This window comes from Eschrichtius robustus, chromosome 3 (genome assembly GCF_028021215.1).
Source record: "Eschrichtius robustus isolate mEscRob2 chromosome 3, mEscRob2.pri, whole genome shotgun sequence".
NCBI classification, from domain to species: domain Eukaryota; kingdom Metazoa; phylum Chordata; class Mammalia; order Artiodactyla; family Eschrichtiidae; genus Eschrichtius; species Eschrichtius robustus.
Window position 1 is genome coordinate 44,179,287 of NC_090826.1, and position 27,134 is coordinate 44,206,420.

Genomic DNA, 27,134 nt, shown 5'->3' on the forward strand with positions numbered 1-27,134 from the left:
AGGAACGAAACAAGGTTGCCCACTCTCACCACTATTATTCAACATAGTTGTGGAAATTTTAGCCACAGCAATCAGAGAAGTAAAAGAAATAAAAGGAATCCAAATCGGAAAAGAAGAAGTAAAACTGTCACTGTTTGCAGATGACATGATAGTATACATAGAGAATCCTAAAGATGCTACCAGAAAACTACTCAGGCTAATCAATGAATTTGGTAAAGTAGCAGGATACAAAATTAATGTACAGAAATCTCTTGCATTCTTATACACTAATGATGAAAAATCTGAAAGAGAAATTAAGGAAACACTCCCATTTACCACTGCAACAAAAAGAGTAAAATACCTAGGAATAAACCTACCTAAGGAGACTAAAGACCTGTATACAGAAAACTATAAGACAGAGATGAAAGACATTAAAGATGATACAAACAGATGTAGAGATATACCATGTTCTTGGATTGGAAGAATCAACATTGTGAAATGACTATACTACCCAAAGCAATCTACAGATTCAATGCAATCCCTATCAAACTACCAATGGCATTTTTCACAGAACTAAAACAAAAAATTGTACAATCTGTATGGAAATACAAAAGACCCTGAATAGCCAAAGCAATCTTGAAAAAGAAAAACGGAGCTGGAGGAATCAGGCTCCCAGACTTCAGACTATACCACAAAGCTACAGGAATCAAGACAGTATGGTACTGGCACAAAAACAGAAATATAGATCATTGGAACAGGATAGAAAGCCCAGAGATAAACCCACCCACATATGGTCACCTTATCTTTGATAAAGGAGGCAAGAATATACAATGGAGAAAAGACAGCCTCTTCTATAAGTGGTGCTGGGAAAACTGGACAGCTACATGTAAAAGAATGAAATTAGAACACTCCCTAACACTATACACAAAAATAAACTCAAAATGGATTAAAGACCTAAATGTAAAACCAGACACTATAAAACTCTTAGAGGAAAACATAGGAAGAACACTCTATGACATAAATCATAGCAAGATCCTTTTTGACCCAACTCCTAGAGAAATGGAAATAAAAACAAAAATAAACAAATGGGACCTAATGAAACTTCAAAGCTTTTGCACAGCAAAGGAAACCATAAACAAGACGAAAAGACAACCCTCAGAATAGGAGAAAATATTTGCAAACGAATCAACTGACAAAGGATTAATATCCAAAATATACAAGCAGCTCATGCAGCTCAATATCAAAAAACAAACAACCCAATCCAAAAATGGGCAGAAGACCTAAATAGACATTTCTCCAAAGAAGATAAACAGATTGCCAACAAACACATGAAAAGATGCTCAACATCACTAATCATTAGAGAAATGCAAATCAAAACTACAATGAGGTATCACCTCACACCAGTCAGAATGGCCATCATCAAAAAATCTACAAACAATAAATACTGGAGAGGGTGTGGAGAAAAGGGAACCCTCTTGCACTGTTGGTGGGAATGTAAATTGATACAGCCACTATGGAGAACAGTATGGAGGTTCCTGAAAAACTAAAAATAGAACTACCATATGACCCAGCAATCCCACTACTACGCATATACCCTGAGAAAACCGTAATTCAAAAAGAGTCATTACCACAATATTCATTTCAGCACTATTTACAATAGCCAGGACATGGAAGCAACCTAAGTGTCCATGGACAGATGAATGGATAAAGAAAGTGTGGCACATATATACAATGGAATATTACTCAGCCATAAAAAGAAACGAAATTGAGTTATTTGTAGTGAGGTGGATGGACCTAGAGTCTGTCATACAGAGTGAAGTAAGTCAGAAAGAGAAAAACAAATACCATATGCTAACACATATATATGGAATCTAAAAAAAAAAAAAAAAGGTTCTGATGAACCTAGGGACAGGACAGGAATAAAGACACAGACGTAGAGAATGTACTTGAGGACACAGGGAGGGGAAGGGTAAGCTGGGACTAAGTGAGAGAGTAACACTGACACAGATACACTACCAAATGTAAAATAGAGAGCTAGTGGGTAGCAGCTGCATAGCACAGGGAGATCAGCTCGGTGCTTTGCGACCACCTAGAGGGGTGGGATAAGGAGGGTGGGAGGGAGACACAAGAGGGAGGGGATATGGGGATATACATATGCATATAGCTGATTCACTGTGTTATACAGCAGAAACTAACACAACATTGTAAAGCAATTATACTCCAATAAAGATGTTAAAGGAAAAAAGAAAAAATAATCATTTTATAGATAAGAAAACTGAGGCTCAGGGATGTTAAATATCTTTTCTAGAATCACACGGTGGAAATGAGAATTAAATTTAGGTCTAACTCCCATGTCTGTGCACTTTCCACTTCCAATGTAATCATTAGTCAACAAATATGATGGAGCATCTAAGTGTCAGGCACTGTGCTAGGCAATGGAGATACAACGGGGAAAAAAGAATGGATATAATCCCTGCCCTCATGGAATTTACAGTCAAGAGAGAGATAAGGATTAATTACACAATTATTGAAATTAATAAAAAATTAAAGCTGTGAACCATGATGAGAGTTCCACTATGCCATATGTGAAAAAAAAAAAAAAAAAGATCCTGTGTGACACTCCAGCAATCTTCCTTCCTCTTTTTTTTTTTTTTTTAAAGTATTTATTTATTTATTTAGGCTGCACCGGGTCTTAGTTGTGGCATGTGGACTTAGTTGCAGCACGCATGTGGGATCTAGTTCCCCGACCAGGGATCGAACCCGGGCCCCCTGCATTGGGAGCGTGGAGTCCTATCCACTGGACCACCAGGGAAGTTCCTTCCTTCCTCTTTTTTCACAACGAAGCTTACTGAAGGTTGAGTTCATACACCATTCCTTTAACCTGTTCCCTCAAAACTATATCATTAGCTCTAAAACAGAAACTGCTCTTACAGGATTATCAAAACCTCCTTATTGCCAAGTCAAACATTTTTATGTTCTTAGATTATTTTTATCTATATTATCCAATACTTTGGACTATCCTCTTAAAACTCTCCTTATTTTTGGCTTCTGTGATATCTTTCTCCATTTTTCCTATTTTTCTGATCATTATCCAGTCTATTGGTTGCTCCTCCACTATTAGTCCCTTAAATGTTTGTGTTGTTTGATCTTCTCTCCTTCTCACTCCCTTGGGTGATCTCACCTAAATCTATGACTTAGATATGCTGAAGATTACCAAATATGATTCTCCAGCTCCTAATATAAATTCCAGATCTTTATATTCAACTGATGGGTGAACATCTCTTCTTGAAATGCCCTACAAGTGTATCAAACTGAGTATGTTCTAAAACATTTTTCTTTTAGTATTTCCTCTAAGTTAATGGTATCACAATCTATAATAACATCTCAAATCAGATACCTTATGATCATTTTAGACATCCTAGGCCTCTACTTCCACAATTCTATATCCTACATTGCTCTTAAAACTCTAACCTCAAGTCCATTCTCACTAACTACTACTTCATATCAAATGTTCCTCATTGCCTGACTAGATTATCATGAAAGACTAACTGGTGGGACGTCCCTGGAGGTCCAGTGGTTAAGATTCCGCACTTCCAATGCAGGGGGCACGGGTTTGATCCCTGGTCGGGGAACTAAGATCCCACATGCCACAAGGCACGGCAAAAAAAAAAAAAAAAAAGACTAACTGGTCTCCCCAACCTAGACCCTTCAAAGGCTTCTTTCACACTTATTCGAGGATGAGTAATGTTGCAAAAATATGTGTCATTAAGCTCCATAAACCTCAAAATAAAATCCAAACACTCTAACATAGTATACATATTCATTCATGATCAGGCTTTTGCCCAACTCTCCAACATCATATATTTCATCCCTCCCTTTGCCAGATTTCTTCAGTTATGCTAAGCTACTAGTTTTTTCCTGAACACAGTCTGCCGTTTCTTGCTTCAGTAACTCTGCACATGCTGGTTTCTCTTCTGTAAAGATGTATTCTTCTTTACCTAGCTAACATTTTTTTTTTTTTTGGCTGCCTTGGGTCTTCATCGCTGAACATGGGCTTTCTCTAGTTGCGATGTGCAGGCTTCTCATTGTCATGGCTTCTCTTGTTGCGGAGCATGGGCTCTAGGCACAGGCTTTAGTAGCTGTGGTATGCAGGCTCAGCAGCTGTGGCCCATAGGCTCTAGAGCGCAGGCTCTGTAGTTGCAGCACACAGGCTTAGCTGCTCCACGGCATGTGGGATCTTCCTGGACCAGGGCTCGAACCCATGTCCCTTGCATTGGCAGGTGGATTATTAACCACTGTGCCACCAGGGAAGCCCCCTGGCTAACATTTTTAAGAACTAGGATCAGATTCTCTATTCACCATCTCTATTAAGCCTTCTCTGACTCACTACACACTTTATTACATAAGTCCCAATCTGCTGTCACAGCATATTCTAAAAACCATCTACTATCACACTTACCACACTCTTTCAACCCTTTGCTTATATGCCCGGTTCCCAATACCTGTGAACTCCCTACATCCACATGTTATAATGCTTTTTTTTTTTAGATCTCTATACTATCAGTGCCGAAGACAGAAGCTGAAGGTACACAATAAATTATTTATAAATCAAAAATTTGTACCAGTCTTTTAACTGGAAAAATATAGCTCATTTATCTTTTTGGATAGGTGTAAGATAAATTTTGATTGAGCTTCTTTTTCATCTGCTTTTGCTGACACCCTCAGCCCACCACCCTACCCCACACACCTGCCCATTCTTTAGGATGGAGGCTTTTTCATTATCTTATTTAATCTTTCTTCCTATACTAGTTTGGAAGCTTTACTCTACCGCCCCTCTTTTACTGCTTACCTAGGTATTTCAACATATATACTTAACTTAAAAATATCTAAAAAATAAGCCAGTATCTTTATTCTCTTCCCAAACCAGAATTTTTTTAAAAGCTGTAACACTGATAACCCTCTCCGAACTTACATCCTATTATTGTTGAGTACTTGAGTTCTACCTGCATTTTTGCCCCTGACAAATTGAATGCTGTTGTTATTGTTGCTGCTACTGTTATTTTATTCAACCAATATGTCTTTAATTCTCCATTCCTTCTCACATCTCTCATGTTTCCCTGAGGATCATTTTCCTTTAATCTAAAATACATCCTTGAGAATTTCCTTTACTGAGGGTCTTTTGGAGGTTAACTCTCTCATTTCATTTGTCCATCAATATATTCTGCTCTCAGTGGTGCTGGGAAAGTTGGACAGCTGCATGTAAATCAATGAAGTTAGACTACACCCTCACACCATACACAAAAGTAAACTCAAAATGGCTTAAAGACTTAAACATAAGACATGACACCATAAAACTCTTAGAAGAGAACATAAGCAAAACATTCTCTGACATAAATCATACCAATGTTTTCTCAGGTCAGTCTCCCAAAGAAATAGAAATAAAAGCAAAAATAAACAAATGGAACCTAATCAAACTTATAAGCTTTTGTACAGCAAAGGAAACCATAAACAAAACAAAAAGATAACCTACGGACTGGGAGAAAATATTTGCACATGATGTGACCAACAAGGGCTTAATTCCAAAATAAACAAAGAGCTCATACAACTCAACAATGACAAAAAACAACCCAATCGAAAAATGGGCAGACCAAAATAGACATTTCTCCAAAGACATACAGATGGCCAACAGGCACACAAAAAGATGTTCAACATCACTACTTATTAGAGAAATGCATACCAAAATTACAATGTACCACCTCACAACAGTCAGAATGGCCATCATTAAGAAGTCTACAAATAACAAATGTTGGAGAGGCTGAGGAGAAAAGGGAACCCTTCCCACTGCTGGTAGGAATGTAAATTGGTACAACCATTATGGAGAAAAGTATGGAGGTTCCTTAAAAAACTACAAATAGAACTACAAAAAGAATATGATCCAGCAATCCCACTCCTGGGTATATATCCAGAGAAAACTCTAATTCAAAAAAATACATGCAGCTCCGTTTTTCTTTCTCAGGATTGCTTTGGCTATTCAGGGGCTTTTGTGTTTCCATACAAATTGTGAAATTATTGGTTCCAGTTCTGTGAAAAATGCCATTGGTAGTTTGATAGGGATTGCATTGAATCTGTACATTGCTTTGGGTAGTATAGTCATTTTCACAATGTTGATTCTTCCAATCCAAGAACATGGTATATCTCTCCATCTGTTTGTATCATCTTTAATTTCTTTCATCAGTGTCTTATAGTTTTCTGTATACAGGTCTTTTGTCTCCTTAGGTAGGTTTATTCCTAGGTATTTTATTCTTTTTGTTGCAGTGGTAAGTGGGAGTGTTTCCTTAATTTCTCTTTCAGATTTTTCATCATTAGTGTATAAGAATGCAAGAGATTTCTGTACATTAATTTTGTATCCTGCTACTTTACCAAATTCATTGATTAGCCTGAGTAGTTTTCTGGTAGCATCTTTAGGATTCTCTATGTATACTATCATGTCATCTGCAAACAGTGACAGTTTTACTTCTTCTTTTCCGATTTGGATTCCTTTTATTTCTTTTACTTCTCTGATTGCTGTGGCTAAAATTTCCACAACTATGTTGAATAATAGTGGTGAGAGTGGGCAACCTTGTTTCGTTCCTGATCTTAGTGGAAATGGTTTCAGTTTTTCACCACTGAGAATGATGTTGGCTGTGGGTTTGTCATATATGGCCTTTATTATGTTAAGTTCCCTGTATGCCTACTTTCTGGAGGACTTTTATCATAAATGGGTGTTGAATTTTGTCGAAAGCTTTTTCTGCATGTATTGAGACGATCATATGGTTTTTCTTCTTCAATTTGTTAATATGGTTTATCACATTGATCGATTTGCATATATTGATGAATCCCTGCATTCCTTGGATAAACCCCACTTGATCATAGTATATGATCCTTTTAATGTGCTGTTGGATTCTGTTTGCTAGTATTTTGTTCAGGATTTAGAGGAGCCAGGCCCCCTGACTTCAGACTATACTACAAAGCTACAGTAATCAAGACAGTATGGTACTGGCACAAAAACAGAAATATAGATCAATGGAACAGGATAGAAAGCCCAGAGATAAACCCATGCACATATGGTCACCCTATCTTTGATAAAGGAGGCAAGAATATACAATGGAGAAAAGACAGCCTCTTCAATAAGTGGTGCTGGGTAAACTGGACAGCTACATAGCTACATGTAAAAGCATGAAATTAGAACACTCCCTAACACCATACACAAAAATAAACTCAAAATGGATTAAAGACAAAAAAGGTAAAACCAGACACTATAAAACTCTTAGAGGAAAACATAGGCAGAACACTCTATGACATAAATCATAGCAAGATCCTTTTTGACCCACCTCCTAGAGAAATGGAAATAAAAACAAAAATAAATGGGACCTAATGAAACTTAAAAGCTTTTGCACAGCAAAGGAAACCATAAACAAGACAAAAAGACAACCCTCAGAATAGGAGAAAATATTTGCAAATGAAGCAACTGACAAAGGATTAATATCCAAAATATACAAGCAGCCCATGCAGCTCAATATCAAAAAACAAACAACCCAATCCAAAAATGGGCAGAAGACCTAAATAGACATTTCTCCAAAGAAGATAAACAGATTGCCAACAAACACATGAAAAGATGCTCAACATCACTAATCATTAGAGAAATGCAAATCAAAACTACAATGAGGTATCCCCTCACACCAGTCAGAATGGCTATCATCAAAAAATCTACAAACAATAAATGCTGGAGAGGGTGTGGAGAAAAGGGAACCCTCTTGCACTGTTGGTGGCAATGTAAATTGATACAGCCACTATGGAGAACAGTATGGAGGTTCCTTAAAAAACTACAAATAGAACTACCATATGATCTAGCAATCCCACTACTGGGCATATACCCTGAGAAAACCATAATTCAAAAAGACATGTACCCCAATGTTCACTGCAGCACTATTTACAATAGCCAGGACATGGATGCAACCTAAGTGTCCATCAACAGATGAATAGATGAAGAAGATGTGGCACATATATACAATGGAATAATACTCAGCCATAAAAAGAAATGAAATTGAGTTATTTGTAGTGAGGTAGATGGACCTAGAGTCTGTTACACAGAGTGAAGTAAGTCAGAAAGAGGAAAACAAGTATCGTATGCTAACACATATATATGGAATCTAAAGATTAAAAAAAATTGGTTCTGATGAACCTAGGGGCAGGACTGCAATAAAGACACAGACGTTGAGAATGGACTTGAGGACATGGGATGGGGGAAGGGTAAGCTGGGGAGAAGTGAGAGAGTAGCACTGACATATATACACTACCAAATGTAAAATAGATAGCCAGTGGGAAGCAGCTGCATAGCACAGGGAGATCAGTTCGGTGCTTTGTGACCACCTAGAGGGGTGGGATAGGGAGGGTGGGAGGGAGACGCAAGAGGGAGGAATATGGGGATATATGTATAGCTGATTCATTTTGTTATAAAGCAGAAACTAACACACCATTGTAAAGCACTTATACCCCAATAAAAATGTTAGAAAATAAAATAAAATAAAATACCTGGCAAATTAAAAAAGAAATCACACACACACAAAGGAGAGTGGGTGGTTTGGAGACTGCTTGGGAGAAAACCATTTGTCTTTCCTACTCAATCCCTTTAATATGTCAGACTCACCATTAAGTTAAAGATTCTATTTCACAAATAAATCAGACACTGCCATCCTTATCTGGTTCTGAAGAACCTAGGGGCATGACAGGAATAAAGACATAGACATAGAGAATGGACTTGAGGACATGGGGAGTGGGAAGGGTAAGGTGCGACGAAGTGAGAGAGTGGCATGGACATATATACACTACCAAATGTAAAATAAATAGCTAGTGGGAAGCAGCCATATAGCACAAGGAGATCAGTTAGGTGCTTTGTGTCCCCCTAGAGGGGTGAGACAGGGAGGGTGGGAGGGAGACGCAAGAGGGAGGAGATATGGGGATGTATGTATATGTATAGTTGATTCACTTTGTTATACAGCAGAAACTAACACACCATTGTAAAGCAATTATACTCCAATAAAGATGTTAACATGCACCCTCTGTTCATAGTAGCACTAGTCACTGTAGCCAAGACATGGAAACAACCTAAATGTCCATCAACAGGATAAAGAAGACATGATACATATATACAATGGAATACTACTCAGTGATAAAAAAGAATGAAACAATGCCATTTGCAGCAACATGGATGAACCTAAGGATTATCATACTAAGTGAAGTAAGTCAGGAAGAATAAGACAAATACCATATAATATCACTTATATATGGAATCCAAAATACGACACAAATGAACTTATTTTTGAAACAGAAACAGACTCACAGACAGAGAACAGATTTGTGGTTGCCAAAGGGGATGGGGGAGGGGGAGGGATGGATTGGGAGTTTGGGATTAGCAGATGCAAATTATTATATATAGAATGGCTTAACAACAAGGTCCTACTGTATAGCACAGGGAACTATATTCAATGTCTGGGATAAACCATAATGGAAAAAAATACTAAAAAGAATGTATATATATGTATAACTGAATCACTACTATAAAGCAGAAATTATAACATTGTAAATCAACTATACTTGAATAAAATAAATATAAAAAATAAATAAGTGTGTGTATGTGTGTGTGTGTATATATATATATATATTCTGTATTGATTATTGTTAGATAATTTCACTGAATATAGAAATAAAGGTTGACAGGAGGTTTTCCTCTCTCCAGAACTCTTAAGATACTATTCAACTGTCTTCTGGCTTCTATTGCTACTACTGATAAGTCAGCCACATTCCCAACTTCCACACCTTTATGAATGACCTTAACTTTTCTTTCTGGCTGCTTTTCAAAAAGCAACTTTACTGAGATATAATTTATATACAACAAACTGCACATATTTAAGGTTTACAATTTGGTTCATTTTTGACATATGTATATAATAAAACCATCGCCACAGTCAAGATAATAAACATATCAATCACTCGCAAAAATTCCCTCATATCCCTTTGTAATCATTCCCTCCCTCTTCCACACCCATACTCAGGCAACCACCAACCTGCTGTCTATGACTATAGCTTAGACTGCATTTTCTAGAATTTTATATGCATGGAATCACACAGTATATAGTCATTTTTGTCTGGCTTTTTACACTCAGGATACTTATTTTGAGATTCATCTATGTTGTGCTGTTCATTCCTTTTTACACCAAATAGTATAACAAGGTATGGATATACCACAATTTGTATATCTGTTCACCTCTTTGGCTATTACACATAAAACTGCTATGAATACTCATATACAAGTAAATGTAGAGACATATACTTTCACTTATCTTGGATAAATCCATAGGGATTGAATGGCTGAATCATATATTAGGTGTATGTTTAACTTTTTAAAAACTGCCAAAATGTTTTCAAAAGTGGATGTATTACCATATGATCCAATAATTCCACTTCTGGGTATTTATCCAAAGGAAATGAAAACACTAACGGGAAAAGAAATCTGCACCTCCATGTTCACTGCAGCATTATTTTCAATAGCCAAGACATGGAAACAACCTAAGTGTCCACTGATGGATGAATGAATAAAGAAAATGTGGTCCATATATATAACTGAATATTTTTCAGCCATAAAAATAAAGAAAATCTTGCCATGTGCCACAACATGGATGGACCCTAAGGGCATATTGCTAAATGAAATAAGTCTGACAGAGAAAGACAAATATTGTATGATCTCACACATGGAATCTAAAAACAACAACAAAACCTGAACTCATACAGAGAACAGATTGGTGGTTGCCAGAGGCAGGGGTGGGTGGTTGGGGGTGAGCGAAATGGGTGAAAGTAGTCAAAAGGTGCAAACTTTCAGTTATAAAATAAATTAGTCCTGGAGATATAATATACTGTTTGACATTATAGGTAATAATACAGTATTGTATATTGAAAAGTTGCTGAGAGTAAATCTTAAAAGTTCTCACCTCAAGAAAAAAAAATTGTTATGTGTGGTGGTGGATATTAACTAGATTTACTGTGGTGATCATTTCACAAAATATACATATATTGAATCATTATGTTGTACACCTGAAACTAATATAATGTTATATGTCAACCAACTCTCAATTAAAAATAATTTTAAAATAAACCTTTAGGGACTTCCCTGGTGGTCCAGTGGTTAAGAATCCGCCTTCCAATGCAGAGGACGCGCGTTCGATCCCTGGTCGGGGAACTAAGATCCCATGTGCCACAGGGCAACTAAGCCCACAGGCCGCAACTACTAAGCCCGTGTGCTCTAGAGCCCACATGCCACAACTAGAGAGCCTGCATGCCTCAGCTACTGAGCCCGTGAGCTCTGGAGCCCGTGTGCCGCAACTAGAGAAGCCCACACACCGCAACGAAAAGACCGTGAATGCCACAAAGAAGGTCCCACGTGCCACAACTAAGACCCAATGCAGCAAAATAAATTTTAAAAAAAATTTTAATTAAAAAAGAAAAAAAATCTTTAAAAAGAAATAAGGGGACTTCCCTGGTGGTGCAGTGGATAAGATTCCATGCTCCCAATGCTGGGGGCCCAGGTTCGATCCCTGGTCAGGGAACTAGATCTCACACGCATGCCACAACTAAAGAGCCAGCGAGCCGCAACTAAGGAGCCAGTGAGCCACAACTAAGACCCAGTGCAACCACATAAATAAATAAATATCTTTTTAAAGTTTAAAAAAATAAACAAAATAAAAAGAAAGTGGATGTAATAGTTCACATTTCCACCAGCCCTGTTTTAGACTTGCCATTCATTCACATCCTTGACAACGTTTGGCATGGTCAATCTTTTTAGTTTTAGCTGTTCTAATAAGTGTAGTGATTTCCCTAATGACGAATAATGTTGAGCATCTTTTCATGTGTCTGACATCTGTATGTCTTCTTTAAAAAAGTGTTGGCTCTAACCTTTGGCCCATATTTTTATTTGGTTGTTTGTTTACAATAGTCCCCCCTTATCCTTGGAGGATATGTTACAACGCCTCCAGTGGAGGCCTGAAACCACAGATAGCACCAAACCCTGTAAATACTATTTTCTTTCTCTACATACATACCTATGATAAAGTTTTATTTATAAATTAAGCACATTAAGAGACTACCCAAATGGCCTGCATCACTACTCTTGCACTTTGGGGCCATTATTAAATAAAATAAGGATTACTCAAACACAAGCACTGTGATACCACCAACAGCCAATCTGATAACCAAGATGGCTACTAAGTGATTAACAGGCAGGTAGTATACACAGCGTGGATATGCTAAACAAAGGGATGTTTCACATCCCAGGCAGGATGAAGCTGAACAACATGAGATTTCACCACACTATTCAGAATGGCATGTAGCTTAAAACTGTAAGTTGTTTATTTATGGAATTTCCCATTTGATATTGTCAGACATGGCTGACCAAGGGTAACTGAAACCACAGAAAGCAAAACCACGAATAAGGGGGGATTACTATACTTATCATTGAATTTTGAAAGTTTTTTATATCTTCTATATACAAATAATTTACCAGATATGATTTGCAAATATTTTTTCCCAGTCTGCAGCTAATATTGTTGTTCTTTAAAAAATATCTTTCAAAAAGCAGAAGTTTATAATTTTGAGGAAGTCCCATTAATCATTTATTTCCTCTGGTATCATACCTAAGAAATTTTGCCTAATCCAAGGTCATAAAGATTTTATCTCATTTTTTATTCTGGAAATTTTATACTTTTAGGTTTTACATTTAGGTCTGTAATCCAGTTTTGAGTTATTTTTTTACATAGTGCAAGGTATGGATCAAACGTCTTTCTTTGTACATGGATATCTAACTATTCATATGTTTAAGAGAATATCATTTCTCCACTGAATTACCTTTGAATGTCTGTCAAAAATCAGTTGTTCATAGAACTGTAGTCTTATTTCTAGACTCACTATTCTGCTCCACTGATCTACTTGTCTACTTGATGCCAATACCACACTGTGTTGATTACTGTAGCTTTATAAGTCTGGAAATCAGGTGTTGTTAGTCCTCCAACTTTGGTCCTTTTCAAAGTTGTTTTAGATTTTCTAGGGTCTTTGCATTTACAGATGAATTTTAGCTTTTCTCTTCTTTTTTATCTTTTTTATTTAAGTATAGTTGATTTACAATGTTTCAGGTGTACAACAAAGTGATTCAGTTATACAGACAGATTCTTTTTCAGATTCTTTTCCATTATAGCTTTTTTTTAAAGATTTATTTATTATTTATTTGTTTGTTTTTGGCTGCGTCAGGTCTTAGTTGCAGCATGTGGCATCTTCGTTGAGGCATGCAGGCTTCTCGAAGTTGTGGCATGCGGGTTTTCTCTTCTCTAGTTGTGGCGTGCAGGCTCCAGGGCATGTGGGCTCTGTAGTTTTGCAGCACGTAGGCTCTCTAGTTGAGGCACATGAGCTCATTAGTTGTGGCGCATGGGCTTAGTTGCCCCGTGGCACGTGGGAACCTAGTTCCCTAACCAGGGATCGAACCCACATCCCCTGCATTGCAGGAGGATTCTTTACCACTGGACCACCAGGGAAGTCCCTCCAGATGAATTTTAGAATCAGCTTTTCAATTTGGGATTTTGGTCAGTTTAGAAAGAAATTTAACAATATCAATTCTTCCAACATATAAAAAAGGTTTATTTCTGCATTTCTTTAGCTCTTCTTTAATTTCTCTCAGGAATGTTCTGTAATTTCTGTACATAAGTTTTGCGTATTTTTGATGCTATTGTAAATAGCAGTTTTTTAAATTTCAATTTTATACTGTTTACCGTTAGTATATAAAAATATAATTGATTTTTGCGTATTGAGCTTGTATTCTGCAACCTTGCTAAACTCACTCATTAATTCTAATGAATAACTCTTTTCTAGACTTCTGTATAAACAATCATATTACCTACAAATATAGTTTCACTTCTTCTTTTCCAATTTGGATAGCTTTCCTTTCTTTCTCTTGCCTGACTGCACTGTCTAGAACCTCTAATAAAATGCTGAATAAAAGTGGTAAGAGGGAACATATCTTTTTTTCCAATTTTTTTATTGTGATAAAATATATATAACATAAAATTTACTATCTTAACCATTTTTACAAGTACAATTCAGTGTAATTAAGGACATTCATTTGTTGTGCAACTATCACCATCATTCAGCAGAATTCTTTTCATCTTGTAAAACCGAAACTCTACACCCATTAAGGATAGCTCCCCATTCCTCCATCTCTCCAGTCCCTGACAACCACCATTCTACTTTCTATCTCTATGATTCTGACTACTCTAAGTACCTCATATAAGTGGAATCATACAGTATTTGTCTTTTTATAACTGGCTTATTTCACTTAGCTTTAATTTACTCAAGGTTCTTCCATGTTGTAACATATCAGAATTGCCTTGCCTTTTTTTTTTTAAAGATTATGTTTTTCTATGTGGACCATTTTCAAAGCCTGTATTGAATTTGTTACAATATTGCTTTTGTTTTACGTTTTGGTTTTTTGGCCAGGAGGCATGTCTGATCTTAGCTCCCCGACCAGGGATCGAACCCACATCCCCTGCATTGGAAGGCAAAGTCTTAACCACTGGACCACCAGGGAAGTCTCTGCCTTGCTTTTTTTTTTTTCTTTTAAATATTTATTTATTTTGGCTGCACCAGGTCTTAGTTACAGCACGCGGGATCTTTGTTGTGGCATGCTTAGTTGCGGCACGCATGATCTGTTTTAGTTGTGGCATGCGGGCTCTTAGTTGCAGCATGCAGACTTCTTAGTTGCACCATGCGGACTCTTAGTTGCGGCATGCAAACTCTTACTTGTGGCATGCATGTGGGATCTAGTTCCCTGGCCAGGGATCGCACCTGGGCCCCTGCATTGGGAGCACAGAGTCTTACCCACTGGACCACCAGGGAAGTCCTCCCTGCCTTGCTTTTTAAGGCAGTATAATATTTCACTGTATGTATATGTGACATTTTATTTATCCATTCATCTGTTGATGGACAACTGAGCTGCTTCTGTGTTTAAGCTATTGTGAATAATGCTACGATGAACATGGCTGTACAAATATCACTTCAAGACCCTGCTTTCAATTCTTCTGAGTATATACTCAAAAGTGTAATTGCTGGATCACACGGTAATTCCATTTTTAACTTTTTGAGGAACTGCAACAGTTTCCCACAGCAGCTATACCATTTTCATACCTGTCTTTTTTCCTAATCTTAGGGAGACAACGTTCAGTCTTTCATCATTAAGTATAACGTTAGCTGTAACTTCTTCACAGATGTTCTTTATCACGTTGAGGAAGCTCCCTTCTAGTCCTAGTCTGCTGAGATTTTTTAATCAGGACTTTTAAATGCTTTTTCAGCATCTACTAAGATGATCATATAGTTTTCTTTTTTGGTTTGTTAGCATGATGAATTACACTGATTCATTTTCTAATGTTAAACCAACAATGCACTCCTGTAATAAATTCCTATTTGGTCATGATGTATTTCTTCCTTAAATATACTGTTGGATTCAATTTTCTAAAATAAGGTTTAGAATTTCTGCATTTATGTTAATGAGGGATATTGGTCTGAAGTTTTCTTTTATTGTAATGTCCTTTCCTGGTTTTGGTATTAGAGTAATGTGGGCCTCATAGACTGGGTTGGGAAGCATTCTTCCTCTTCAATGTTCTGGAAGAGTTTGTGTAGAACTGGTACATACATATCAATTATCCCAGAGCTCAATGATCCTCTTTTCTTTCTTTTTCCCAAGTTCTTTTTTCTTTCTGTTTCATTTTGGATAGTTTCCATTGCTTTATCTTCAAGTTCACTAACCTTTTTTTTAAATATAAATTTATTTATTTTATTTATTTATTTTTGGCTGCACTGGGTCTTCATTGCTGCGTGTGGGCTTTCCCTAGTTGTGGCGAGCGGGAGCTACTCTTTGTTGCAGTGCATGGGCTTCTCATTTCGGTGGCTTCTCTTGTTGCAGAGCACAGGCTCTAGGCACGTGGGCTTCAGTAGTTGTGGCACGTAGGCTAGTAGTTGCGGCTCATGCGTTCTAGAGCACAGGCTCAGCAGTTGTGGCACATGGGCTTAGTTGCTCCGCAGCATGTGGGATGTTCCCAGACCAGGGCTCGAACCTGTGTCCCCTGCACTGACAGGCAGATTCTTAACCACTGTGCCACCAGGGAAGCCCCTCACTAACCTTTTCTTTTGCAATATCTGATCTGCCATTAGTCCTACGCACTGTATTTTTCATCTTAGACATTGTAGTTTTCACTCCTATAAGTTCAGTTTGAATCTTTTTTTATATCTTCCATGTCTCTATTTTTGGGAACATCAGGAATATAGTTATACTGACTGTCTTAATGTCCTTCTCTACTAATTCTACTGGGTCAGTTCAAGGTCAGTTTTGATTGGCTGATCTTTCTTCTCTTCATGGTTTGTATTTTCCTGCTTCCACATATGCCTGATAATCTTTGACTGAATGGCAGACAGTGTGAACTTTTTGGCAGTGATGGATATTTTGTATTCCTATAAATATTCTCAAGCTTCGTTCTATAATGACATGAAATACTTGGAAATAGTTTATTCTTTTGGATCTTGCCTTTAAAACTTTTTAGTTGGGACCAGACCACATTTAGTTTAGGGTTAAATATTCCCCATTACTAAAACAAGACCTTTCTGAGTACTCTACCCAATACCCCACAAAGTATGAGGCTTTTCAGTCTGGATAGTTGGAAAATACTATTCCCAGCTCTGTGTGAGCACCAAGCACTGTTCTAATCCCTAGATGGTTCTTTCCCTGGCTTCAGGAAGCTTTCCCACATGCATGCACCACAGTATTGTGCTGAATACTCTGAGGGGACTGTCCATAGATCTCTGGGTTTCTCTCTGTATAGCTTTCTCGTTTTTGTTATTCTGTCCTACAAACTCTAGCCACACTGTATTCCCTGGACTCGTCCATCTCCTCAACCCTGGGAGTCCACTGCATTCTACTCCCTATAATACCATCTAGAAACTCTCTCAAATTGGAGTAATCATTGAGCTCGTCTCATTTGTTTTCCATTCACTGTTGGTCCTTTGTTGCCTAAAGAAGACATTATTAGTGATTTTTGTCTTTTTTTGTTTTTGGTTTTGGTTTTGTTTTGTTTTGTTTTGTTGGTTATTTCGAGGAGAAGGTAAATCCAGTCCCTTTTATTCCAACTTCACCAAAAGTCCAGTACAGCTGCTTTTAAGGTTAGTTTGTTTTTTTGTAATATTCTAAAATTTCCCTATAATGTATATAATGTATAATGGCTTTCTTTTTAAGTCTGTTTGGAATTCCCTGAGCTTCCTGCAACTAATGATCAGCATCTTTGAACATTTCTTGAAATTTCTCAGTTATTATCTCCTAAACTACCACTTTGGCTCTGTTCTATTAAGTCTTCTGAAATGCTAATTAAATCAAAATAATAGGCTGATAAAATTTGAATGATTTCTTTTCCTTCTAAGTTCCTGAATTTTTTCAATGCATTCATTGTTTTCAATAAAAATGTGCTGAGCACCTACTATGTGTCAGACACTGTACTAAGCAACGCAGAAACAAAAATAAATAAGAAATTAAACCTGTCCTCGAAAATATTTGGATACTGAAGCCTAGAAGAAGAGAGAAGGCAGACATTTATAACACAGTGTATAAGGTTTTCTCATCAAGCCACTATGGGAGCACCAAGAAAGTGTACCTATAACACAGACTTGTTGGGAAGGTCAAGTAAAAGAGTATTTCTCAGAGAAGATATCTTAGAGATAAGTAAGAAGTTATATAGAATTAATATTATAACTTTGAAAAGAAAAAATTAAATAGCTAACATACTAATGAATTTTAAAAAGAAAACATTCTACTTATACTATGTCTATATGAAATGTTCTAATAAAAATCACTGAAAACTTATGAATTCCCAAAGGCTAAACCTTAAAAGGCCCTGCATGATCTGGGCTTCTCCAGCTTCATCTCATACCATTTTCCTCCTGGTTCTCTTTGCTCCAATCATGCTCTTTCAGCTCTTCATATGCCATGTCCTTTCATAACTTAGAGACCTTCATACTGCTTTTTTGTGTAAAATGCTCTCATCTCACCCTTCTATGCCACTCAACCTCTACCTTCAAGGTTCAACAAATGTCACTTTCTCAAAGAAACTATCCCTCCTCTAAATTAAGTAAAATATCCTTGTACACTTCCTTAGCACCACAATTGCCCCTTTAATCAAACTCATCATACTTAAATCCTTATTCAATGTATGCCTTCACCAATACTTTAGAAACTCTGAGGACAAGAACCATGACTATCTTATTCACCACTCCCTAGACCTAACACATAAGAACTCAGTAAATACTGGTTGGACTAACTGACTGTACCTTTAAGCTTAGGAATCAACATACTTTAGGATGAGCAAACTGGTCTCTGAGAAGGTTCCCCTCCTGATCACCTAAGATAAGAAAGGCAATCACAGCTTTCAACGCTATCATGTCAGTTACTACTATATGACTAGACAAATACTTGATTTTTACTTTCATTGATAAAAAATATTTGATAGTTTTACCATTCAATAAATAAATAAAATATTTTGTAAAAAGACTTACCAAAATGTTTTTCTTATGTCGTTTCTCTTTTATATGTTTATGAGCTCCCTGGATGTTTTCAATGTGAATTAAGCAAAGTTTGCACAGATATCGGCAATTGGTATATTCTGGTGAGCGCTAAAAAAAAAAGTTGAAAACATCTTTTCAGAAAACAAAAAAAAAGTAAAATTTTAACTATATACTTGAAGGATACAACTACGTAAATATATGAGACAAAAATAAGCAATGAACGAGTACTTTTCAATAAACAATTCAGTACTCATATACCCAAGAGATAGTTGTCCTTTTGAAAATAGTCATCATAGGAGATAATATACTAATTTCAAAAGATATAATCCTAAATATGTTTGATACTTATCTAATATAATATAGTCTTCAGAATCCAATGTAAGATAAGAAAGGCAGTATTATTATTTAGTCTTATTCCAACACTGTCTCAAAAACTGGTTTCAAAATTTCAGTCTTTTTGATCACCATAAAAAATAAAATTCACCCTCAAATTGGGAATTTCAAAAGAATGAATTGCAAATATGGAAGACAATTCCAAAAGCTGAGCTTTGAAAACACTCTACTCAATTACAATCACATGGGAATAAATGGATAACCTCTTGAGTTAACTACTCTGAAGGGAAAAACAATTATGACACATGAAAAGTATCAGTCACAATACTTAAATCATACTTTATACATGTATTCTTGAAATAATAAAAAATTAGTAATTCCAAAGGGCCTGTTATATGCTAGGCACTATGCTAGATGTTTGACATATAATTTGTCATTTTAACTCCCCTAATAATCCAACTAGATTGGCATTATCTTCATTTTATAGATGTGAAAAAAAAACTCGTAGACCTTGCGACTTTCACAAGGGTACAACAATATTACATGGTAGATGCTGAATTTAATTTCATGTATATCTGAATCCAAAGCTAAGACTCCACCCATAAGATGATACAAAAAAAATTTACAAAAACACAATACGAGGAACCAAGATGGCGGAATAGAAGGATGTGCTCTCACTCCCTCTTGTGAGAACACCAGAATCACAACTAGCTACTGGACAATCATCAACAGGAGGACACTGGAACTCACCAAATAAGATACCCCACACCCAAAGACAAAGGAGAAGCCACAATGAGACGGTAGAAAGGGCGCAATCACAGTGAAACCAAGTCCCATAACTGCTAGGTGGGTGACTCACAGACTGGAGAACACTTATACCACAGAACTCCACCCACTGGAATGAAGGTTCTGAGCCCCACGTCAGGCTTCCCAACCTGGGGGTCCGGCAACGGGAGGAGGAATTCCTAGAGAATCAGACTTTGAAGCCTAGTGGGATTTGATTGCAGGACTTCAACAGGACTTCAACAGGACTGGGAGAAACAGAGACTCCACTCTTGGAGGGCACACACAAAGTAGTGCGCACACTGGGACCCAGGGGAAGGAGCAGTGACCCCACAGAGACTGAACCAGACCTACCTGCTAGTGTTGGAGGGTCTGCTGCAGAGGCGGGGGGTGGCTGTGCCTCACCGTAGGGACAAGGACACTGGCAGCAGAAGTTCTGGGAAGTACTCCTTGGTGTGCGCCTTCCCAGAGTCTGTCATTAGCCCCACCAAAGAGCCCAGGTAGGCTCCAGTGTTGGGTTGCCTCAGGCCAAACAACCAACAGGCAGGGAACCCAGCCCCACCCAACAACATTCAAGCGGATTAAAGTTTTACTGAGCTTTGCCCACCAGAGCAACAGTCAGCTCTACCCACCACCAGTCCCTCCCATCAGGAAACTTACACAAGCCTCTTAGATAGCCTCATCCACCAAAGGGCAGACAGCAGAAGCAAGAAGAACTACAATCCTGCAGCCTGTGGAACAAAAACCATATTTACAGAAAGATAGACAAGATGAAAAGGCAGAGGGCTATATACCAGATGAAGGAACAAGAAAAAACCCCAGAAAAACAACTGAATGAAGTGGAGATAGGCAACTTTCCAGAAAAAGAATTCAGAATAATGATAGTGAAGATGATCCAGGACCTTGGAATAAGAATGGAGGCAAAGATTGAGAAGATGCAAGAAATGATTAACAAAGACCTAGAAGAATTAAAGAACAAACAAACAGAGATGACCAATACAATAACTGAAATGAAAACTACACTAGAAGGAATCAATAGCAGAATAACTGAGGCAGAAGAATGGATAAGTGACCTGGAAGGCAGAATGGTGGAATTCACTGTTGTGGAACAGAATAAAGAAAAAAGAATGAAAAGAAATGAAGACAGCCTAAGAGACCTCTGGGACAACATTAAACGCAACAACATTCGCATTATAGGGGTCCCAGAAGGAGAAGAGAGAGAGAAAGGACCAGAGAAAATATCTGAAGAGATTATAGTCAAAAACTCCCCTAACACGGGAAAGGAAATAGCCACCCAAGTCCAGGAAGTGCAGCGAGTCCCAAACAGGATAAACCCAAGGAGAAACATGCCGAGACACATAGTAATCAAATTGGCAAAAATTAAAGACAAAGAAAACTTATTAAAAGCAGCAAGGGAAAAACGACAAATAACATACAAGGGAACTCCCATAAGGTTAACAGCTGATTTCTCAGCAGAAACTCTACAAGCCAGAAGGGAGTGGCATGATATACTTAAAGTGATGAAAGGAAAGAACCTACAACCAAGATTACTCTACCCAGCAAGGATCTCATTCACATTCGATGGAGAAATCAAAAGCTTTACGGACAAGCAAAAGCTAAGAGAATTCAGCACCACCAAACCAGCTCTACAACAAATGCTAAAGAAACTTCTCTAAGTGGGAAACACAAGAGAAGAAAAGGACCTACAAAAACAAACCCAAAACAATTAAGAAAATGGTCATAGGAACATACATATCGATAATTACCTTAAACGTGAGTGGATTAAATGCTCCAACCAAAAGACACAAGATTGCTGAATGGATACAAAAACAAGACCCATATATATGTTGTCTACAAGAGACCCACTTCAGACCTAGGGACACATACAGACTGGAAGTGAGGGGATGGAAAAAGATATTCCATGCAAATGGAAATCAAAAGAAAGCTGGAGTAGCAATACTCATATCAGATAAAATAGACTTTAAACTAAAGAATGTTACAAGAGACAAGGAAGGACACTACATAACGATCAAGGGATCAATCCAAGAAGAAGATATAACAGTTATAAATATATATGCACCCAACATAGGAGCACCTCAATACATAAGGCAACTGCTAAAAGCTATAAAAGAGGAAATCGACAGTAACACAAAAATAGTGGGGGACTTTAACACCTCACTTACACCAATGGACAGATCACCCAAAATGAAAATAAATAAGGAAACAGAAGCTTTAAATGACACAACAGACCAGACAGATTTAATTGATATTTATAGGACATTCCATCCAAAAACAACAGATTACACTTTCTTCTCAAGTGTGCATGGAACATTCTCCAGGATAGATCACATCTTGGGTCACAAATCAAGCCTCAGTAAATTTAAGAAAATTGAAATCATATCAAGCATCTTTTCTGACCACAACGTTATGAGATTAGAAATGAATTACAGGGAAAAAAAAGTAAAAAACACAAACATATGGAGGCTAAACAATACACTACTAAATAACCAAGACATCACTGAAGAAATCAAAGAGGAAATCAAACAATACCTAGAGACAAAAGACAATGAAAACACGACAATCCAAAACCTATGGGATGCAGCAAAAGCAGTTCTAAGAGGGAAGTTTATAGCAATTCAATCTCACCTCAGGAAACAAGAAAAATCTCAAATAAACAATCTAACCTTACACCTAAAGGAAGAGAAAGAAGAACAAACAAAACCCAAAATTAGCAGAAGGAAAGAAATCATAAAGATCAGAGCAGAAATAAATGAAATAGAAACTAAGAAAACAATAGCAAAGATCAATAAAACTAAAAGCTGGTTCTTCGAGAAGATAAACAAAATTGATAAACCATTAGCCAGACTCATCAAGAAAAATAGGGAGAGGGCTCAAATCAATAAAATTAGAAATGAAAAAGGAGAAGTTACAACAGACACCACAGAAAAACAAAGCATCCTAAGAGACTACTACAAGCAACTCTATGCCAACAAAATGGACAACCTGGAAGAAACGGACAAATTCTTAGAGAGGTATAACCTTCCAAGACTGAACCAGGAAGAAACAGAAAATATGAACAGACCCATCACAAGTAATGAAATTGAAACTGTGATTAAAAATCTTCCAACAAACAAAGTCCAGGACCAGATGGCTTCACAGGTGAATTCTATCAAACGTTTAGAGAAGAGCTAACACCCATCCTTCTCAAACTCTTCCAAAAAATTGCAGAGGAAGAAACACTTCCAAACTCATTCTATGAGGCCACCATCACCATGATACCAAATCCAGACAAAGATACTACAAAAAAAGAAAATTACAGACCAATATCACTGAGGAATATAGATGCGAAAATCCTCAACAAAATACTAGCAAACAGAAGCCAACAACACATTAAAAGGATCATACAACATGATCAAGTGGGATTTATCCCAGGGATGCAAGGATTCTTCAATATATGCAAATCAATCAATGTGATACACCATATTAACAAACTGAAGAATAAAAACCATATGATCATCTCAATAGATGCAGAAAAAGCTTTTGACAAAATTCAACACCAATTCATGATAAAAACTCTCCAAAAAGTGGGCATAGAGGGAATCTACCTCAACATAATAAAGGCCATATATGACAAACCCACCGCAAACATCATTATGAATGGTGAAAAACTGAAAGCATTTCCTCTAGGATCAGGAACAAGACAAGGATGTCCACTCTCACCACTATTATTCAACATAGTTTTGGAAGTCCTAGCCACGGCAATCAGAGAAGAAAAAGAAATAAAAGGAATACAAATTGGAAGAGAAGAAGTAAAACTGTCACTGTTTGCAGATGACATGATACTATACATAGAGAATCCTAAAAATGCCACCAGAAAACTACTAGAGCTAATCAATGAATTTGGTAAAGTTGCAGGATACAAAATTAATGCACAGAAATCTCTTGCATTCCTATACACTAATGATGAAAAATCTGAAAGAGAAATTAAAGAAACACTCCCATTTACCACTGCAACAAAAAGAATAAAATACCTAGGAGTAAACCTACCCAGGGAGACAAAAGACCTGTATGCAGAAAACTATAAAACACTGATGAAAGAAATTAAAGATGATACCAACAGATGGAGAGATTAGAAGAATCAATATTGTGATAATGACTATACTACCCAAAGCAATCTACAGATTCAATGCAATCCCTATCAAATTACCAATGGCATTTTTTACAGAACTAGAACAAATAATCTTAAAATTTGTATGGAGACACAAAAGACCCCGAATAGCCAAAGCAGTCTTGAGGGAAAAAAACGGAGCTGGAGGAATCAGACGCCCTGACTTGAGACTATACTACAAAGCTACAGTAATCAAGACAATATGGTACTGGCACAAAAACAGAAACATAGATCAATGGAACAAGATAGAAAGCCCAGAGATAAACCCACGCACCTATGGTCAACTAATTTATGACAAAGGAGGCAAGGATATACAATGGAGAAAAGACAGCCTCTTCAGTAAGTGGTGCTGGAAAAACTGGACAGCTACATATAAAAGAATGAAATTAGAACACTCCCTAACACTATACACAAAAATAAACTCAAAATGGATTCGAGACCTAAATGTAAGACTGGACACTATAAAACTCTTAGAGGAAAACATAGGAAGAACACTCTTTGACATAAATCACAGCAAGATCTTTTTTGATCCACCTCTTAGAGTAATGGAAATAAAAACAAAAATAAACAAATGGGACCTAATGAAACTTCAAAGCTTTTGCACAGCAAAGGAAACCATAAACAAGACGAAAAGACAACCCTCAGAATGGGAGAAAATATTTGCAAACGAATCAACAAAGGATTAATCTCCAAAATATATAAACAGCTCATGCAGCTCAATATTAAAGAAACAAACAACCCAATCCAAAATGGGCAGAAGACCTAAATAGACATTTCTCCAAAGAAGACATACAGATGGCCAAGAAGGACATGAAAAGCTGCTCAACATTACTAATTATTAGAGAAATGCAAATCAAAACTACAATGAGGTATCACCTCACACCAGTTAGAATGGGCAGCATCAGAAAATCTACAAACAACAAATGCTGGAGAGGGTGTGAAGAAAAGGGAACCCTCTTGCCCTGTTGGTGGGAATGTAAATTGATACAGCCCCTATGGAGAACAGTATGGAGGTTCCTTAAAAAACTAAAAATAGAATTACCATATGATCCAGCAATCCCACTACTGGGCATATACCCAGAGAAAACCATAATTCAAAAAGACACATGCACCCCAATGTTCACTGCAGCACTATTTACAATAGCCAGGTCATGGAAGCAACCTAAATGCCCGTCGACAGACGAATGGATAAAGAAGTTGTGGTACATGTATACAATGGAATATTACTCAGCCATAAAAAGGAACGAAATTGGGTCATTCGTTGAGACGTGGATGGATCTAGAAACTGTCATACAGAGTGAAGTAAGTCAGAAAGAGAAAAACAAATATCGTATATTAACGCATGTATGTGGAACCTAGAAAAATGGTACAGATGAACCAGTTTGCAGGGAAGAAGTTGAGACACAGATGTAGAGAACAAATGTATGGACACCAAGGGGGGAAAGCCACAGGGGTGCGGGGATGGTGGTGTGCTGAATTGGGCGATTGGGATTGACATGTATACACTGATGTGTATAAAATTGATGACTAATAAGAACCTGCTGTATAAAAAAATAAATAAAATTCAAAAATTAAAAAAAATACAACAAATACATGTTGAATTTTAAAATATTGTTTCTAGTGTCTTACACTGAAATTGCAGCAATGCTTAACTTTTATCTCAGATTGACTTTCAATAGGCTGCAACTCCTAACAAAAAGATTCTCACTTCAGAATATAACATAATTTCCTTTAAATAGGAAACTTGCCCCAAATTTAGAAACAGTCCTGCCACAGACTAAAAATAAATACAGCCTTCATTTATAAAGTATCTATTAACCTTACAACATCCGTATGAGGATTCCCCATTTTACTAGCAAAGCAACTAAATCCCTAGAAGTAAATAATTTGCCCAAGGCAACAAGCAAATAAGAAAATTCAGCTCAATCTAGTCATTTCAATTCTTTAAGTTTAAAACTATTTCAAATCTGTCCTTATTGCAGAATGAATTAAGCCCTCACAGACTTCTTTCTGTCAGTTTCCAACCACAGCTACTTCTTAATTCACCAAGTATTTTCTGAGCTCACACTATGTCAAACATTTTTCTAGGAGGTGAGGATAATAATGTAAACAAAACAAATGAAAATCCTTATCTTCATGAATTGACATTCTACTGTAGGAAGACAGGTAATAAATAAACAAATGTACAAAGAAATAAATAAATAGGAATGTGGGGGAGGTGTTATCTCCTTTTTAAAAATAGTCATCACTTATTAATAAAATGACTTGAAGTGAAAGACTGAGCTGTGTGGATATATGAGAAGACATTCCAAGCAGAGATAAATGTGAATGCTAAGGCCCTGAGGCAGGAATGTGCCTAATTTGTTTGCAAAATCGCAAAAAGGCTACTATGACTGGAACAGAGAGGTAATGGGGGTCAGATTACAAGACCCCTCATAAGGACTCCAAGTTTTATTCTAAGTGTGAGGGGAAGGTATTGAAGGCTTCTGAGCAAAGAATTACAAGGTCTAATTTCAAAGGGATCACTTGCCTTCTATATTAAGAATAGAAACAAGATGAGTCTAATGCCATTATGAGCATACTACAATAATCCAGATGATGTTGGTTGGCTTGGTTCAAGGTAAGAGTGGTGTAAGTGGCAAGAAGGGTTGGATTCAGGAGTTGAAAGCATAAACACAGAATTCCTAAAGCCATGCATATTGATGAAGTCACTACAGCAGTCATGAGAGCACTCATTAGACAACTTTTTCAATTGTAAAATGTGAGCAGACAACGAAGCGTCTGGAATCTTTTAGTAAGAAAAGCTTGGTATAACACTGAATGGGGAGCCAGAGGCCTGAAATGACATCTCAATTGATCTTGGATAAATCTCTAACTCTTGAGCCTGCTTCTATATCCATAAAATGAAATAATAAAAACTGCCCTACTTGGTAAAATAATTCAATTCTACAAGTAGCTAATCTTTATTTTGTGCTTAGCACATACCAGGCACTGTGTTAAGAACTTTACTTGTATTATCTTATTTAATCGTCATAGCCCAATAAGCGAGGTGTCGTTATTTTTATCGACTCCATTTAAATGATAAAGAAACTGAGATTTGGGGCTTCCCTGGTGGCGCAGTGATTAAGAATCTGCCTTCCAGTGCAGGGGACATGGGTTCGATCCCTGGTCCGGGAAGATCCCACATGCCACGGAG

General features: G+C 37.1%; 1 protein-coding gene across 7 annotated transcripts in view; it reads right to left on the bottom strand.

Moving 5' to 3' along the window:
* TUT4 (terminal uridylyl transferase 4) overlaps window positions 1-27,134 on the bottom strand; it is a 142,045-nt gene that overhangs the window by 71,725 nt on the left and 43,186 nt on the right. For all 7 annotated transcript variants that reach the window (XM_068539883.1, XM_068539881.1, XM_068539880.1 and 4 more), the window contains exon 4: window positions 18,646-18,762. In XM_068539883.1, the coding sequence (XP_068395984.1) occupies window positions 18,646-18,762 (117 nt within the window). The remainder of the gene's footprint in view (window positions 1-18,645; window positions 18,763-27,134) is intronic.